A 20,451-nucleotide genomic window follows, 5' to 3' on the forward strand; every position below is an offset into this window, starting at 1 on the left:
CCGTCTCCCTCTCCCAACCTCCCCACCCGGCTCCCCCCGCCCCAACCAGCTCCCCCTCTCACACACCCCACCCCAACACTGGGGAAGCATTAATAGGTTGTTCAAAATAACTTCAAGACTGATGCAAAATATCTGTTTAATTCCTCTGCCTTTCCTTATTCCCCTAACTATCTTCATTTTCTAAGGGGCTTATGTTCACTTTGACTTCTCTCTTCCCTTTTATACATTTTAAAAAGCTCTTATTGTCGGTTCTTATATTCCTCACTAGTTTGCCCACATAGCTGATTTTCTCCCTATTTTCTTCTTAGTCCTCCACTGCTAGATTCTGAATTAATCATAGTCTTTGAGGCCATCACTGAATTTTGCCTCGTTATATGATTTTTCTTTCAACTCTTAATTTCCTTGGTTTGACATGGCTGGCTAATTCCTCTCTTTTCTCCTTACTGGAATATATTTTTGCCGAGAGATGAATTATCTCCTTAAATGTCTGCAATTGTTTACTTCCTGTCTTCCCTACTAATCTATCTGTCCAGTCGACTTTAGCTAATTCTTTCCATATTTCATTGCAATTACTTTTACTTATGTTAAGCACATTTGCTTCTGGCCCAGGTTTCTCACTGGCAAATTGAATGTTAAGTACTATCATGTTATGATCACTACTTCCTAGGACAGATTTTACTCAGGAGGTTATTTATTAAATTTATAGCTTTTCCAACAGTGTAGCTACTGTTTGAGAGTTTATATGCTAGTCCTACTGTGTCTACTTTCCCTTTCTGTTTTCTACCTCCACACAAATGGACTCTACATCTGAGCACACATTGTCTCTCACAAAGTGGCCTCATTTCATCTCTCATTAACAGTGCTAATCCCCTACCTTTTCCTTCCCTCCTAGATTTCCAACAGGTTTGAAATATCCCCAGATGTTAATTTCCCAGTTTTGATCCCAACAAAGATACACCCATATTGTTTTCTCAGTGACAGAAGAAAAGTATATAAAAAAAGTGATCTGCACACAGAATATTACAATGTGCTTGAACATAAAATTGATGGCATTGAAGAGTTTATGTTAAAGATAATTTTGGATGCTTTAAAATAAAATGGCTTCCCTTGAACAAAACTGGATATTTACCTATAAGATCCATGGATCCTGTTCCCAGATTTTCTCCTCTGATTGTTACTTTTGTCCAAGGATATCCCTCATTTGGAGAGATCCCAGTTACCAATGGTGGTTGCCGTGTTCGAGACATGGTTACTCTTCAGTTATAGATTTTCAGTGAATTATTTCTCAATGTAGAGCTGTCTGTAAATACAACATGATCAGAACAACAGTTGAGTATCTTTTGTAAGAGAGTACGCATTTTGTATCTACGTATGCAGAGGTGGAGGTTGTAGGTACACAAAGTTTTCAATACTATTTAACCAATCAAAACAAAAAGTGTTAAGTATATGAATTTACAAATTCTGCAAACTAGATCCTGACATCAATTTCCTGATTTTAAATGGTTTAATAAATGTGCAATGGTACAATACACAAACATTTTGATTACTGAATCTTACAAATAAGGATTTAAAGTAATTATTCAGCCTCACTAAAACATTGCTGTTTCAGGATCCATTTCAAACAGATCAAAGCTGAAAATTACATGCCTTGCTCAAGCGCCTGAACTTTTACTGCACTGTTAGAGACAACAAGGATACACACACAATTTGCGACAGAGAAATGTCCTTCTGTCAGCTATACTGAGTATTCTTTCATTACATCTACAATGCTTAAACTGCGATGTAGCAAAACATATTTGCCTTTGCCCTTCAAAGAAGACACTTTGTCATACATGTGAGGTGTCCACAACTTCACCAGAGAGCTTCCATCAAATTAAATGATGACAAATTCCCACAAAACTTCATACCTTCTTTCTTTGAAAAGTCAACATCATTCAGAATAAGTTACAATTAAATCTTGTTCAAAAGTTAAAATCACATTTATATAGGCTTGTCAGAAATAATTTTGAAACTTATCAATAAAAAATATAATTTTGGCAGAGAGGAAGGAAGGCTATTCTAAAGCTTTTAATTACTTTTGAAATATAATTAAAATGATCTTTTTTTTGTAGTAACTTCTCAGTCTGACTCCTTGAAAATGTTTTTTTATTTCCACAGATAAAAATGAAAAAAAAAATTTTTTTGATATGGTGAGATCAACTCATGTTAACTTAATAAAACAAAGTCAATACATATAATCTTATTGAACCAAAGTTGAAAATTTAGAAAGATTCTCCAAATGTACTTTTTTTAAATGAACTATACTGCAGTTATGAAAACAGTGGGACAAATATTAAATCCCTGCTTGGAACACTACACTTCAATTCCTATTACAACCTGGATTAGCTGGTTTGTGACATATTGAAATTGATCTACAAGCTGCGAGGGTGATTAGCACAAGTCCAGCATTTCAGACTGTCAGCAGCTGTGATGGACTGGCCACTGCTTACGGAACCAGCACACCAGAAATGCTGGGCAGAGTTCCTGTGTCCAAGAAAATTAAAGTAAACAGACGAGGTCTTTCTCATCCACCCTGTTAGCAGCCTCTCAGCCAGCCTGGAGACCACACACCCAGACCACACAGCGCCTGCTGAACTCACTTGCACGCAAAGTCTAGGAGCTGTCAGTTTACTCGGCTGGTGAGAAGGTGGGGGTTGTAAGCAACAGCGCTAGGCTTATATCATTAGGCCTGGGGGGAGGTTAATCCATCCCTTGCTGGGGAAAAATACTGGTCATGGCCTTTCACCATTCGCTACCACCCCTCTCCTCCTTCCCCCGATAACCAAAGACAAATGAGTGAATGATTCTAACACTTGCAACTCCTCCAAATCACTGATTACTGGAAAGACTAGCTGTGCGTAAAAGGAGAGCTTGTTGAACGTATAAGTAATACAACACTGAGGTTTTGGTTAACATCACTAGAATAAATTACATCTGTATTAAGGACAGAAATACTTCTAACATTATGCTAGCAACATCTTGTCAACCAAAGACTAATTTTGTAATACTGAACACCTATAACATTAATAATTTATTCAAAAGCATTTTATGTTATAACTGTTTCTAATTTACAAGAAATACTTAACAGCTTTTAAATCATAAAACACTGCAATAAAAGGTACTTTTATCAACAAATAGAATGTTTGATTTTTACAAGTTGATATCTATCTTACAGTAACAAGAGAAAGAAACATTTATCAGCATTGTTCATTAACAGATTTCAAATTTCAAAACTTATCGTAAAATATTGCTTTATCAATTCAAGCAACATATCAGCATATAATATTTAGCAACCGACGGTCCACTAATTTTGAAGCAAAGACCCCATAAATTAAAATTGCCAGATAAAAATTATGTTTGCATGTCAAAACATGTTACAAGATGAAGATTGAAACTCCAAGTCCATAGAAGTATTTTTGACAGAGACATCACAAACTTCTACCAATTCTGCTTGCAAACTACCAAAGAACATAAGAGGGCATTGCAAATCAGTTCCTGCTTCTTAGGTTCTCATTCACCTTCTCAAAATGTTTCAAAGAAAGAACTGCACCAATAGAGCAGTATGTCCTCAAAGACTTGTGTACTTAAGTCACCCCAAAATATTGTACAGTAAATCATTACTTTTTAAATGCAGACACCACACATTGGTAAAAGCAGCAGCCAATTTTTATACCATAAACAATAATTGGGTCAATGACCAGATGGCATTGCCTGACCAGGATGCCAGGAACTCTCTGCTATTTTTCAAATAGTGCCTGGGATCTTTTAGACGATCAGGTAGTTTAGCCTCCATTGACAACACAGTACACACTCAGTCCAGAAGTGGAATATCAAGCTAGATTGAGGGTTTGTGTTTCAGGAGTGGGGCTAAACTCACAACCTTTCTTTGCATCACAAAGTTGTATCATCAATGAACCAAGCTGGCACTGTCAGTCACATACAAGTTTCAATTTTGAACTTTCCAACTCAGTGGCATTTCATTTTCAGAAATCATCAGCTATGCTGTTTGATCTGAATAAGATTGTTTGTTCAAATAGTTTAGCTGCAGAAATAATATTTTAACCAAAACCATAATTTATGATGCAATACAGAACATATTGGGCAGCTGTTAGAGAATCACAACACAATAATCCAGATAAAGTATTGTGATACCATGAACAATGATAATTGATCAGTCTCAACTTGAAGCATTTCAAATTTAATGAACCTCATTTTTATTTACTTATTTTTAGTGGGTATGGAATATTTAACAATAAAAGAATGTTGACAAAAATCAACATGTTCACATACCTTCACAAAACTGAACTCTTGCTTGTGCCAAAAGGTTAGCAGTCAGTTCCCACTACAGAAACTTCAGCAGATAATTTCAGATAATTTGAGTGCAGTATGCATGGAGCACTGCAGAGTCATAGGTGGTTTCATGGGTAAATCACATAGCAACAAATTCCCACTTTCTCAATAAGTCATTGCAAAATATCGCATAACACCACACAAGAAGTGTGTTCTCTTGGTGTCCTGGCCAATATTTACCCTTAGCCAACATAAAGCAGATTATCTGGTCTTTATCTCATTGCCACATAAGACACACTGCTATGTTGAAATTCACTCACATTATGATAACCAACTCTTGCTGGACATATTCCAGGAGACATTGTCAGAAGTGATGTCACCCAAAGCTGCGATGAAATTAGTTCTTCTGTTTGATATTTAAAATTGGGGTCCCCTTTCAAACTTTTTTTTGTTTCATATTTAGTATTTTTGATGTAGCATGTAACTTCTGAGTTACAACAGTAACTACAATTCTACAATCAGAAACAAATGTTTACGTGGCACCACTCTACCCTATTATGAATACATAGTTTTTATAAAAACAAAGTTTTTATTCTAAGACAGAAGGAAAGCTAACCTACAAATGGAGATGGGTAGATGGACCACAGCCATCATGATTAGTTGTCGAGGATCTTTGATCAAGAAGGTTTAGAAAGGTGACTGCCAGCACCCATTGGAGTTGGTGGGGGGCTATGGAGCCATAGCCACAGAGAGACTGCGAGTGACTACAGGAGAATTAGTCATTATCTTCTTGGGAAAAAGGTGATGGAGTCTACAGGAGTTTTAAGAGGGAAGTGAGAACAGCCAAAAGTCGTGGTACACATTGGTACCAATGACATAGCTAGGAAGAGAGATGAGGACTTGAAAGGAGAATATAGGAAGTTAGTTTGGGAGCTAAAAGGTAGAATCAACAGTGTAATAATCTTAGGATTATTACCGGTGCCACGGCCAGTGAGGCTAGGAACAGAGAGCGAGTGTAGATGAACACATGGCTGCAGGGCTGGTGTAGGAGGGAGGGCTTCAGATATATGTGGATAATTGGGATATCTTCTGAGGAAGGTGGGATCTGTACAAGAGGATGGGTTGCACCTGAACTGGAGGGGCACCAATATCCTCGGATGGGGGTTTGTTAGAGCTCATCTAGTTCAAACGAGTTTGGCGGGGGGTGGGAACCAGAGCTACGGATCTGAGAATGAAGTAACTCATGAACAGTCAGATACTGTGTGCAGAGAGTCTGTGGAGGGATAGACAGTTGATAGGGCAAAGTTGCAGTCAGTGTGATGAGTTGAAGTGTGTCAATTTTAACACAAGTAGTATTAGGAATAAGGGTGATAAACTCAGAGCATGGATCAATACTTGGAACTGTGATGCTGTGGACATTACAGAGACTTGGATACTTTGATATCACATGGCCAGGAATGGTTGTTGGACTTTCCGGGTTTACAGGTTTCAAAAATAATTTTTTTTTTGGGGGGGGGGGTGGTAAACAGGTAGGGGAGTGGTATTGCTAATTAGGGATAGTATCACAGCTACAGAAAGGGAGGTCATCAACGAGGATTTGTCTACACAATCAGTATGGGTGGAAGTCAGAAACAGGAAAAGAGTAGTCACTTTATCAGAAGTTTTCTGCACAGGCCACAATAGCAACAGAGACACAGAGAAGCAGATTGGAAGGCAGATTGTGGGAAGATGCAGAAGTAACAGGGTTGTCATGGATGACTTTAACATTCCTAATATTGATTGGAACCTCCTTAGTTCAAATAGTTTGGATGGAGCAGTTTTGTCAGGCATATCCAGGAAGAATTCCTGATTAAATATGTAGATATGCCGACCAAAGGGGAGGCCATATTGGATTTGGTGCTTGGCAATGAACCAGGGTAGGTGTCAGATTTCAGTGGGAGAGCATTTCGGTGATAGTGATCACAACTCCCTGACCTTTACTATAGTTATGGAGAGGGATAGGAGCAGAGGGTATGGGAAAATAGTTAATTGGGGAAGGGGGAATTACAATGTTATTAGGCAGGAACTGGGGCACCTAAATTGGGAACAGATGTTCTCCGGGAAATGCACAACAGAAGTGTAGAGGTTGTTTAGGAAGCACTCGTTATAATGCTGGAAAGGTTTGTCCCACTAAGGCAAGGAAGGGATGGTATGGTGAAGGAACATTGGGTGACAAGGAATGTGAAACATCTAGTCAAGAAGGAAGAGGAAGATTACTTAAGATTGAAGTGGCAAGGGTCAGACAGGGCTCTAGAAGGTTACAAGGTAGCCAGGAAGGAGCTGAAGAATGCACTTGGGAGAGCTAGAAGGGGCATGAAAAAGCTTTAGCGGGTAAGATTAAGGAAAACCCTCTAAATGGCAGCTTCTCAACAAACCATTATAAAATTGCTCCAAATTGTCAACTGCCTATATTTGGTAACACAACACCAGGCTTATTTCAAAGTACAAGCTTTCGGAGCACTGCTTCTTCATCAAGACCTATGAAAGCTAGTGCTTCCAAATAAGCCTGTTGGACTATAACCTGGTGTTGTACGATTTTTAACTCTGTCCATCCCAATCCAACATTGGCATTTCCACATCATACATTAGATAACAAGTAGGAGATATTATCTTAAAGTTCATGCCATACCTACCAAATCTGCCAAAGTCACTCAATTGCAATCTGCTAGTTTCAGTCAGCTGTAAAATCACCAAACTGGTTGACATCTAGGGATTCTTAACAGCAGTGTTATCCTTCCATTTATCCCATGCATGGCTGCAAATTAACCTTGAAGATACTGAGCAGTTTTTGTTTCACATTCAATATAGAACCCAAGTACCCATGCACAATTATTACAAGATACTGCACATTGAAGAAATCGGAAAAGAACAACAAGAAGAACAAGAACAAGAACAACAACATTTTCAAAAGACCATTGAGTGTTTGAGAGTTTCATTTCCAGGGAAGGTATACAAGCTTTGGGTCTCTACCTGCTCTCTTCAAAATTCTTCAATTAAAAGAAATCTTATTTTCTTGAAGAGACACCAGCAACCAGTAATTGATGTTACCACAATAAAACAGACAGTGCTGCTTCATACATACACTATCAGCTACCTGCATTAAATATAGCACAGACTAAAGAAACAGCAGTGTTTCTCTCCTTGGTCCTTTCACCACTGATACTGTAGCACATCACAGCAAGACAGTAATCAGCGAATGAAACAATGCCAATAAACCTTCCTCAGAACTGGAGAAGGGTCACCGGACCAGAAACGTTAACTTTGACTTCTCTGCACAGATGCTGCCAGACCTGCTGAGCTTTTCCAGAAACTTTTATTTGTGATTTACAGTATCCACGGTTCTTCCAGTTTTTCTTTCATAGAATGGACACTGATGAACAAAAAAATCATGTAACTTCCAATGTTGCAGAATGCATTCTTTAGTCAACGGGAGATTGATTCTGATTCCAGTAGATCCCTGGCCAATTTAGAAGTTTGGCAGTCCTGGCTGCCACAAGTCAAATGTTAGGTTTGTGACTTCAAACCAGTTAATTGGCTGTTGAGTGCTTTGGAACATCCTGGAGTAATCAAAATCTTCCTTCCAGTGAAATAATTTTATGTACAATTAATGCAGGTCCAATCCACAGGTTATGAAAAATGCCCAAATAATCAAGGAAGCAGTTGTAAATTTTATATAATGATAACTTAATCCAAGGTACTTGCTTCTGATGCATTAATCTAAGCATCAACACAATTTTTGAAATATTCAAGTGAAACATCTTTTAATTAAAACAACAATACTTTGTTCAAAACAAAAGCTCCTTTTGAATGAGCAGTGCTCACTCCTCAGTCTTAGACTCCTGAATGAACAGGTAAGTGCTAATCTTAATGCTTTCATTAAAAATTCTGGGAATCATTAAAATAGAACTTCAGGCTGGAACTTGCAAGCTAACAGGTCCAGCAAAAGTACAAAATGGCTAAATCTAATACTGCATCATGAAAACAGGTGCAATAACTAAATCCCCTTGCACAGCTCAGATTACCCTATTTGTAACAAGAAAATATATGTATGATTAACAAATTGACATGATGGCAAACAACATTCATCATCTGACCACAAAGCAATGCTAACTCAGTTCAATCAAAATGATATTGCTAAAACAAATATGCTTCTAAATAATTAATTGTACTAAAGTATATTTCATGCTTACCCCTAACTGAGGGAGGAAAGTAAAATCTACAAAAAGTTTTTCAATATAGCTTAGATGCACTATGCGAGACCAGCCAAAAACTTATCACAATGAAATTCTAGTTTCTTTTCTCTTTTTGTTGATAAATCATTTCAGTTTTAAGTGTTGACAATGGCCTCAGCTGCTACCTCCATATGGGAATGCTAATGACTGCAGGCTGCCGAGAAACAGAGGCCACTTCAGTTCAACTTGTAAAGCTCAACAAATTTTGAAGCTTTAACTACGCTGCTGACATTCTTTTCCTGACTCACATGAGTCATAGAACACATTCCAATTGCTCAACATGGACCAGAACCTGAAGCATTGAGTAGTGTTCTTCAGAAAAATGCCACGCCCACTGATTTATAATTGCAGATGCCAATGGGTCTCAACTAGTAAAGAAAGTTACACTGTCAATCATACAAACATTCTAATTGTAAGATTCTAATTGTAAGATGATGGAAGAGGGTTTACAGAAATTTAATGAGCAAGTAGCAGAATATAAATGGATGCAGTACAAAAACTGGCATAACTTTAAACAAATTTTCATTGTCACAAAAATACGCCATCAAGAAACAAGTGATACAGGCCCTGAAAATACACTGAACTAAATGAAACTTTGCGCATTGATAAGGTTTGTGTGTTTGAGTCTCATTTGAATTTGCGTCCCAAAGGCAGGCTTAATCCCTCAATCTTCTAGTAGAGGGAAGAGTGCTGATAAACAAACTAAGTTGACATTGGATAGACCTCATTTGATTTAAATGATTCTAAAATCCAGAATTAGAGACCAAAAATATATATGTGTATGTGTGTGTGGAGGATCAGGAATTTAGAAAAATTCACAAAGTACTTTTCACAATGTGCACCATGTAAAATGTAACTAATTCTCTTAACAAAAAACCTATTTTACAAAAATATGCTGTACAAATGAAATATCAAATATTAGTAAAAATCATGAGGGTACTGACAAGACCATATGTGGAGAACTGTGCATAGTATCAGTCACCTTATTTAAAGGAAGAATAAAATGTGTCAGAAGCAGTTTAGAGAAGACTTATGATTAAGATTTGGAAAGTCTAATGAAGCCATTTGGATACAGAACTGGCTCAAAGGTTGAAGACAGAGGGTAGTGGTGGAGGGTTGCTTTGCAGAATGGAGGCCTGTGACCAGTGGAGTGCCATAAGGATCAGTGCTGGGTCCTCTACTTTGTCATTCACATAAATGATTTGGATGTGAGCATAAGAGGTATAGTTAGTAAGTTTGCAGATGACACGACAATTTGAGGTGTAGTAGACAGCAAAGAAGATTACCTCAGATTACAACAGGATCTTGATCAGGTGGGCCAATGGGCTGAGAAGTGGCAGATGGAGTTTAATTCAGATAAATGAGAGGTGCTGCATGTTGGGAAAGCAAATCTTAGCAGAACCTATACACTTAATGGTAACATCCTAGGGAGTGTTGCTGAACAAAGAGACCTTGGAGTGCTTGAAAGTGGAGTCGCAGGTAGATTTGATAGTGAAGGCGGCGTTTGGTATGCTTTCTTTTATTGGTCAGAGTATTGAGTACAGAAGTTGGGAGGTCATGTTGCAGCTGTATAGGACATTGGTTAGGCCACTGTTGGAGTATTGTGTTCAATTCTGGTCCCCTTCCTGTCGGAAAGATGTTGTGAAACTTGAAAGGGTTCAGAAAAGATTTACAAGGATGTTGCCAGAGTTGGAGGATTTGAGCTACAGGGAGAGGCTGAACAGGCTAGGGCTGTTTTCCCTGGACCGTCGGAGGCTGAGGGGTGACCTTATAGAGGTTTACAAAATTATGAGGGGCATGGATAGGATAAATAGACAAAGTCTTTTCCCTGGGATTGGGGAGACCAGAACTAGAGGCATAGGTTTACGGTGAGAGGGAAAAGATACAAAAGAGACCTAAGGGGCAACTTTTTCCACACAGAGGATGGTACGTGTACGAAATGAGCTGCCAGAGGATGTGGTGGAGGCTGGTACAATTGCAACATTTAAAAGGCATTGAATGGGTATATGAATAGGAAGGGTTTGGAGGGATATGGGCCGGTGCTGGCAGTTGGGACTAGATTGGTTGGGATATCTGGTCAGCATGGACGGGTTGGACCGAAGGGTCTGTTTCCGTGCTGTGCATCTCTATGACTCTATGACACTATAAGAAAGGTTGGTCAGGCTAGACTTGTATTTGCTTGGGGTTTACAAGAGTAAGAAGTAACTTGATTGAAATATAAAATCCTGAGGGGTCTTCAAAGGTTGGATGTAGATAAATGTTTCCTCTTCTGCGAGAACCTAGAACTGGAGTTCACTGCTTAAAAATAAGCGATTGCAAATTTAAAACACAGAGATGATGCAAAATTTCTCACAAAGGGCTGAATGTCTTTGGACTTCTGGAAAAAAATGGTGGAAACAAAGTCTTTGAGTATCTTAACCTTTTGAAGTCGTCAGGCAGAGGCGAGTAGATTCTTAGTGAGGGGGTGAAAGGCTTTCAAAGTAGGCAAGAATATGGATTGCATATTAAAGAGCAGAGCAGCTCAACTAATTTAATGGCCTCTTCCTGCTCCTTGCTCAAAATGTTAAATTGGTTGGAGCAGAATGCATAAATTATTATATTCACTTTTATAATTAGTACAAGAAAAATAAATTATACTAATTTACAAAACATAAATAAAACCGAGAGATCAGCTCATGCAAATACATAAGTGAGGCTCATTTCTGGAGATATTAAACCATAAGACATGACTATCATACTTTAGCAGTTCTCTTTTACTCGCTATTGAATATTGCAACAATTCCCTCACTATACATTCCTGCCAATCAATCATTCAGTTACTCTGTAATGATGACAGTGCACACTTTGCATTCAGCAAGAATGCTAGCTTTTATTTCAAGAAGCTCTGATTACAAACCCCATGTAGCAATGCTTTGTCTAAATATAACCCTAATGAGATTTAGTGTTATGTGCTGTATTGGATTTCATACCACAGAAAGCAGGCACATGAAGCAATTAGAAAAACAAATGAGTGTTAGCCTGTATCGCAAAGAGATTGGAGGACAAGCAGAAAGACATCTTCCTGCAGCTGTACAGGGTCTTGGTGTGACTCTATTTGAAACACATGAGCAGTTTTGATCTCCACATGTAAAATGGTATAGCTGCATTGAAAGCAGTTACAATCATCAGATTAGGCCTCAGGACAAGAGGGCTGCACTGATGAGAGACTGAGTAAATTGGATTCCATTCTTCAGTGTTTAGAAGAGTAAGAGACATTGTCATTGAACCATACAAAATTCTGAAGGGTCTTAACAGGATAGACACAAGGAGTTTTTTTTTTGCTTGCTCAAGAATCTTGAAAATGGGGGCACAATTGCAGAATAAGAACACTGCATTTAGGACTAAAGTTTGGAGAGAATTGTGAATCTGTGGAATTCCCAACCCAAAAAGGTAGGGAATGTTTCATTACTGAATATATACTTAAGGATGAGACAGATTACCGTGTGTGTGTCAGCAACAAGGAATATGGGAAGTGGCAGCAAAATGGAACTAAGGTAGAAGATCACCTATGGTCATGTTGAATACTAGTTCAGGCTCATTGGGCTAAATGGTCTATTCCTGCTCATATTATTTTTGGTTTTAATATGCAACATTAAATTGAAAAGGTGGGTGAAACCAACGGTTGAATGGATGTGACAACAGGCTTGTTTAAATGTGATTAGAATTAAAATACTGGTTGACCAAATTATCTGATTCGCAGTCATTTAACTGAATTTCTTTTATGATTTTCTACCCACTTTAATTGTAAACTTTCAAATAAAGAGCACTTAAAAATTCATGGCTCAATCATCAAACATTTGCATACCCACAGAAATTCATATGAAAAAGTAACAAATATATTCAACGCTTATACAATTAGAAAAACCTCCATTCCTCTTTTTCAGAAAAAATGAATGATCAAAAGCAAGATATACTGATGCTGCACAGGATGAAGTAATGGTTTAAATCAATTTTTTATGCTGCAGTGTGACAGATTTGTCTAAATGATAAAATCAGAAAATGATGGAAATACTCATGTTTTGTGAAGAGAGAAAAAAAACCTAATATTTCAGGTCTTTCATTAGAGATGAAAATGTCAACAATGTAACAAGCTTAAAGAAAAATCAAAGGGGGAATGCAGAAAAAGAACAAAAATGAAGCTCTATAAAAGACAGGAGAATTCAATTGCAAGTGAGATGATGATGCACGACAAAAGTGGGTGGTACTGTGTCAAGTTAAAAATATCTAGAGATGGTGCTGGAGTAGTATACAGAATCATTACCAATACTGCCAGCTAAAACAAGCAAAAAGGAAAAGAGAACACAGAGATGATGATCTAAAATTGAATTCAACTTCAATAAATGCAAAATACTGTAAATGCTGGAAATCCAAATAAAAACAGGATCTATTGGAGGAAACTCAAGTCTGGCAGCATTTATGGCAAATGCAACAGGGTTAACATTTCATGTCCAAGGACTCCTCATTAAGAATCTCATTATTAAAACTTGCAGGTGCTGTGTCTACAGGTTATGTTCAGCTTGACATTGGGACAGAATAAGAAACCAAGGACAGAGAAGTCAGAGTGGGAGTGGAGTGGAGAAATTAAAATGACAATTCAGTCCAAATAATAGATACTTTATTATTCCCAATTATGTTCAACAAGAATATGTATCTATTTTGACTGTGTAGAGCTTGAGGTCTCAAAAATACTAAACGTGTAAAATGACAGTGAACCCACAAATGCTCAGAAACACTTTTTTACATTCTTTTGAAATCCCATGCCTTTCAGAGCTTGTGGGTTCTGGGAATTCTTCCAAGCAGCGTTTGGAAAAGAGAGAAATAAATAAAATCACCTATACTCTATTATTAAAGGATTTACTGACTTTTGCCCAACATTTCAAAACTTCATAAAATTAATGCATTTTAAAAGTTCGGTAATCTGAGGGATTTCTTCACAAAATTAAAATTCTCATGGCTTCTTAAAGCTGTGGAAATAAGAATCAAGTTTCCACATGATTTTATGTCAGCAGATACCTCATTCTCATTTTCCACCATTAAATAATCCATTGAAAATAATTTTAAAATTCAAATGAAACTCTTTACACTATTGATATGACTGGGATACTTCAGAGATGCAATATGGTTTTCATTTCCACTTGAGAACGATTCTCTCTTGACTAGAAGTAAACAAATTATGTATGGGCCCCCATGAAGTAACTTATCCTCGCTATAATATTTCCGCAAAATATTTTTGCTCGACTGCACATCTATTGCAACTATTGAATTCTTCCGATCCATATTCCAAAAATGGAACCTGTTGCTGCCCAGCATTACAAAGTAATATTAAAGTATTATGCTGAAAATGAATGTAAAGTCTACTCACATTAACAGCTTAGCCATTCATTTCTGTAAACAAATATATTCAAAAGATTGATGGTTTTTATTCACTGTGAAAGAAGAAAAAACAAATCTTAATGTTTTTCAAGCTTCTTTTAATAAGAAAATATTCAAAACATAATCCTACATGCTTTCCTGAGTTCCATATGGATTTCTTAATGCATGAAAAATCTGGTTATTATTTCAGTCTATAAAGGAGACCACATTTCACAGGAGGTTAGCAATCTGTTTCTGCACATTATTTCATATAATTTCCAAGTGTCATTAAATCTGCAGAATGATTGAAGTTTTAAAGAATGCCTTTAATAGAAAAAAGTGGTACTTGAAGATGAACAATCAAGATCTCAAATAGTAACAAGACACTAACATACAGCACATTCTTCTGAAAACATACTCAATAACAATTGGCAAACAAGAATGTGAAGAACTGCTGTCACATGTAAATGCGTGTGTTGTAAATTGAAATCTAGCTGTATTTGAGGCTCCATCTGTCATCACAAAACTTTCAGCACCCCACCCCCCCAAATTGTTCTTAAAAAAAATTGATAACAAACTCATTTTTAGTGTTTTTAAGTTGTACAAATGAATCAAGTTTTAAAAATATTGACAGCCTTTTCAAATTAAGCTTCTCTTTCAATGCTTTGTTTCAACATTAACATACAATACTAAGGTGCATTATCGTATGGAGTTTGTGTTGCTTTAATTTTACCAAGGTTTTGTAAACTACAAAGTATTTTCATTAAAATCATTACCTACAATTCAAAAGTATGACGATAAAATAAAAATTAGACAGGCAACACATTTTATCAATAATTATCCAAAAGAAACTACCCTTTTTTGCTCCATTATAGAACAGGAAACACTCCTTAAGTTCCACAACTATGCATTACTAACACTGTTAGTAGCTTGTGTTGTTTCAATGAAATTTATTGTCCAAATACTAATCAAAGAAATCTCTCACTTGACAGTCATTCAGTGAATCAATAAAGGTAGCTTCATAACGTTTCACATCTCATGCTATCCACAAATCTAAACTATCAAGTAATTTGACACAGCAAATCTATTACATTATATGAAGGACTGAATACAGTATTTAGAAAGTTTAGCTAAATTAACTCATCACTGTACACAGACTTAAACACTCTGAAGCATTGGTTATCTACTAACCTGAGAGGAAATAGATAAATATATCCTTCCACCAAGCATGGCAATAACTTAAACTACCAGCTTCTAATAGGTTGTTTTTAATGATGCAAATTAGACCATATAAAAGCATTTCTTCATAGAGATAACGAGCACGGTTAAATTTTCAAATCACATCAAATACATCTGATGGATAAATAATGGAACAAAATGCTGGAAGAAAGCCATATACTATGATTCAAAGCTGGGGCTTTCGACTCAAAATAATCTGAGTTACTTTTTAAAAAGATTTTTATAAAACCCTTGACATAAATACAGCCATACATCCTTCCAGACATTCAAATATGCACCTAATGTATATTAATTACTCCAGAATCCACAGAATTTGCAAAATGGTTATGAGTCCACTATAATATAACCATTCTGAAATGGCATTAAATGCATTTCAGCATCCTACTGTAGCATCCTACAATATTTAGAACACACTTCCTATCCTGTTCTAATATTCTTCTCACAGGGGAAAAAATGTTTAAATTTTGATTAACAGTTTATTTTATATGCCATGGTTACAGACTGCTACATTGAACTATATTTAAATAAACATGACATTACAGATAGACAAGACTCCTAAGTTTTTTGTGATACAATGTAAAAATACAGGAAATAATCAAATCACTATAGATGCAGTGAGTTGTCGTACAGAGCTATGGAATCTTTAGCAAGAAGCGAATCAGAACTAACCCAAATTTAACTTGGGCTCAAAACAGTTTCTAAAATATTAATGCATCTTCAATGACGGCTTATTTTCTGAGGACATTTACATAGACAATCACAACACACAAAGGTCTTTGGAAATAATTTATGACTTATCAGAAATCTCTAAGAATTTATTAGGTCTTAAAAATTGTTCCTAATAGGTTTTTATACAGGCTTATCAATTGCCAAAAAAAGTTGTAGTAGCAAATTAACAAACTGCATTGTCTATAACTTTTTTTAAACTAATCTCTTCTCCAGCACATCAATTAAACAAGTCATGTAAGTGAGAACTGATTTAAATTAGTCATTTTATGAACTGAAGCACATAATGATTAAAATAATTTAAGAATTATTACTTCAAGCTTCTTTAGCACAGATTTCTCCCAATATTCTTGCACAGAAAATGTAACATTTACTTTTTCCTACATTACAACAGTGACTAAACAACAAGGTGACTCACTGGCTGTAAAACACTGAGACATTGAGGTCAGGAAAGGTATTCTATAAATGTAAGCACTTTCTACCATCCCTCGAATTTAGGTAGATGAACTTTTATTTTAGAAAAGAAAAATAAACTTTAGAATGTTACCATGGGTTCATGAACACACAAAAACCAAGAAAACAAAAAGTGTCATAATCAAGATTTTGTTTCACATAACTAATGTCAGAAACAGAATTAGTAGTAAAATATGAACTAGTTTTCCAAATAGCAAAGCAGATAAAATAGGTTTTTGAACTGCAGTGCTACTCTGTATCCTCATTTGCTTCAAGCTGCAAAACCACTATGATGATACAAAACTGAGCAGTTGCTTCACAGTAAATCCTCAAAAAAGGAACGAAGGATATCAAAACGCGGTATGTGTAATTACATTTGCATTTGTTTTTAAAAACTGTTGTTCACACCCTTCATTACGCAGAATACATGCAATGTGGAATAAACAACAGTAGGCAGCAGTAGTATTAGATTATAGTCAGTCTGCTCACGAATTCCTCTCTTTATAGGCAATTGAGGGGGTCAGCAGTTCCCAAAACAATCAGCTATTCAGCAACCCAGCACATGAAGTGTGAAATCATCTATGCCATGAAAAAAGTAAACAAGTAATTTGCTACTACAACTTTTTTCAGCAGTAGAAACTTCTCATCCAAAACTTGTCTGCAATTATGCCCATAAAAAATTCATCTCACTTTATGAAAAAAATACTTTTGTATTATATACATTGTTTTAACCAAAGTACACAAATTGGTCGCATTCATTAGTGAGAGATGTCAGTACTTCAAACGTAATACTTGTTCATAATTTGTAAATACCATTAGTATCAAGCTCCTTCAAGTTGCCAAATCCTAGGCTACCACCTCAAATTTAAGAAAATTCAAAAATAATGAACGTCTATAAAATAAAAACAACTAAATTTTAAATCACTTGGAATTACTTCACTGGATTTTGTTGTACTTAAGTTAAAATTATTATTTTCTTATAGATCTTTATATTTAAGACAATGGGGTGGAGAGAGAGAGAATGGAAAGAGAGCAAAAAGCAACAGAAAAGTCACCACATTTGAAGCTTCCAAACCTTTTTTGCTCTTTTCCAAAAAAGAATCAAGATTCACATTGGAGGTCATCTGCAACCATTCTGGGCAAAGTTTCAATGCAGGAGAAAGTAAGCAAACAATATCTGCACGCTATCTTGTTAACATGCTTATCAGACTTAGAATTTAGTACTCAAACAGCAATTTAATTTAGGAATCATCCACAATTGATATTTTCAATATGCAATGTAGTTAAGAACGAGAAAATCAAGATAGGGCTCACAATCTTTCCTTTAAATGATTTTGACAGTTCTGCGCTATATTAGTCTATGTAGTTTGAAAGATAAATAAAATATTATGCATGCAAATCCAAAAATATATAGCAATTATAAGATCATCTATTCAGAATCCTATTAATGCTTAATAATAGTTTTTTACAAAATATATTGTGGTAAAAACTAAAAAGTGCTTTCATCCAACATTGATCAAAAACATTTGGGTGAAAAAATTATTTGAAGTTATTGGAAATACTGAAGTCTGACAGTTTCCAACTATTTCAAATGTACAGTAATACAAACATCTCTATCATAAGCTTTTGTATTTACTAAAAAACATAGTCTGAGAAATTACAGGCAATCATATTCTTAAAATAGATTTCCAGATACCTTCTTTGCTTAAACCTTAAATCCTTAAAGCCTTAATATAATTAAGGAATAGAAAAGGACAATTCTAGACAAAAGTGGTTGGTGGTAGACTAGTCTTTAGTTGAATATATAACTAAATTCATAGTCTTCAGTGAGTCCTTGCAACACAGACATGGATGCCTAGAGAACTGACAGTTCACATTTTATTACAACAGCCATTTTTTTTTCAAAACCAGAAGATTGCAATAACAAAACAGCGCTTTCCAATACAACAGTTGGTTCTGATGTGTTCTATTCATTCAATTTGAATGAGGAATTATCAAACTGCTTCATTCCCAAACTTAAGGCAGCTTTTGATATTAAAAGGGATGAAAAATAGCTACAAAGGGAGACAAGAAACTCATGAGTTAAAGACAATCCTACAGCAAAATATTGAAAATAATCAGGTTTGCTTTGAAATCATTACTCATTGCATCTTACTATGTAACTTATATTCAAGAAGCAACTTCTTTCAATCTTGCTTCATATTATCAACTTTAAGAATTGCCACTGTAATGCAAACAACTCAGCTCATTCTGTGGAGGACAGCACTGCATTTACAAAATGTACAATATTTGCATTATCTGTTAATTTATTTTCAACTATCTTAAAAACTCATTTCAGTGTGGGGTAAGTGAGCAGCATACAAACAACTATATTATTGTGTCTCTTCATCCAAGTTATAAGGTGCAGCCCTGGCAGTCAAGCAATGATATTTTTCCAATTAATTTTCAACAAAGAAGAAAATCTCTCTCAATAAAAAACAGAAATAATTGAAAATACAATGCAAGCCTATCATCTGACATGAGACAAATGAATGTTTCATCATTCTTTTGACAAAAACAGTACTTCCCTTCACGATGTTGATTGGTCAGTATTTTACCAAGCAGTTTGTGTTCACATACATATTTTATAAGTTTTCAAGCTCTATAGCAAGACAGACTGAATACTGTTAATAAAGGAATTAATTCAAAAGTATAAATGGCTGGAAAAGTAGTTCAGTCAGCAAATGAGAAAGAAAGAAATAGTCAACTTTTCAATCATGATGTACCAGAAAGTATTTTTGTGTAGATGTCTCACCTGAAATGGTAGTTTGTTTTATTTTACTCAAACAAATTATGCATTTTCTCTATCTTCTGTTTGTACTTAACAGATAAATCCTGCATAATGGCAAGGCTACCGTCTTAAATGTGAAAGCACAAAAGTTTGAATCCTTCCACAATGAAGGTACTTGTGGCACCAAAATGAACACTTAAGAGTTATTTATTAAAAGCACATTATTCATTATTATTGGCAAATCCCCAGCACTAAATGTCCATCAATAATCACTAGGTTACAGGCAGTGATTACAACTCTTTTCAAATAATTACTCAAGAGCTCAGCTGCAAATCTCTACTTCCATCAGGTTTTACATGGAATTACCTACTTGTTAGAATAAACTAACAATATTATCACTGTAGCTCCAATCACAAGCAAGCAGCAAAATATTTTGCACTGCAAGTCCCATCTAGAAAACCAATATAATGGAGCTCCTCATATTTTGAAGATTCATTCATAATTAAAAATAAAGACAGCTCAAGCATTTCAAATGGCAATTCAATAAAGGTTGTTTGAACAGATAGTAGAAACAGAAGTAGACCATATGTCCCGTCGAGTCTGCTCCTTCATTCTATAAGATCATAGCTAATCTTTTTTTCTCAACTCCATTTTGCTGCTCATTCCCCACATGCCTTGATTCCCTGAGACACTAAAACTCTATCTTAGCCTTTAATATATTCAACAATGGAGAATTCACAATTCTCTTGGACAAAGAATTCCACAAGGATTTATAACCATAATACTGTAAGTGAATAAACTTCTCATCTCAATCCCAAATTAATAGCCTCTTACCTTGATCCTATTTCCCCCGAGCTGAAACAATGTCTCAGCATCTGCCCTGTCAAGCCATTCAGAATCTTGCATGTTTCATTGAAATCACCTCACATTTTTCTCAACTCCAGAGAGTATAGATCTAATTTACTCATCTCTCATTCCAAAAACACTAATACCAGGTACCAATCTTGTGTACATTCATTGCCAAGACAAGTATATCCTTAACTATGGAGAGCAAAACTGCATACAGTAATCCAAGTACTGTCTCAAAAAAGCCCCAAACTAGAGCAAGATTCCCTCACCCTTTTACTCCAATTCCTTTGTCATACACCCAATTGTTTATATTATACAAGTTTCATACATTAAAAATTCTGCCTTTCAGCTTTTGCAACTTATACTACATACCAGCTACCACCTTGTTGCCACTCTGTCAACTTGACAATATCTTTTTAAAGC

The 20,451-nt window shown here is 35.8% G+C and overlaps 1 protein-coding gene across 7 annotated transcripts in view; it reads right to left on the reverse strand.

Annotated features, from left to right (window-relative positions):
• Positions 1-20,451, reverse strand: part of exoc2 (exocyst complex component 2) — a 318,264-nt gene that overhangs the window by 257,646 nt on the left and 40,167 nt on the right. For 4 of the 7 annotated variants that reach the window (XM_043719383.1, XM_043719382.1, XM_043719388.1 and 1 more), the window contains 2 exons: positions 14,002-14,065; positions 1,130-1,300 (listed from right to left, as the gene is read on the reverse strand). In XM_043719383.1, coding sequence (XP_043575318.1) covers positions 1,130-1,247 — 118 coding nt within the window. In that variant the 5' untranslated portion in view covers positions 1,248-1,300; positions 14,002-14,065. The remainder of the gene's footprint in view (positions 1-1,129; positions 1,301-14,001; positions 14,066-20,451) is intronic. The other 3 variants (XM_043719385.1, XM_043719386.1, XM_043719387.1) reach the window with 1 other exon arrangement.

This window comes from Chiloscyllium plagiosum, chromosome 29 (genome assembly GCF_004010195.1).
Source record: "Chiloscyllium plagiosum isolate BGI_BamShark_2017 chromosome 29, ASM401019v2, whole genome shotgun sequence".
Classification (NCBI taxonomy): domain Eukaryota; kingdom Metazoa; phylum Chordata; class Chondrichthyes; order Orectolobiformes; family Hemiscylliidae; genus Chiloscyllium; species Chiloscyllium plagiosum.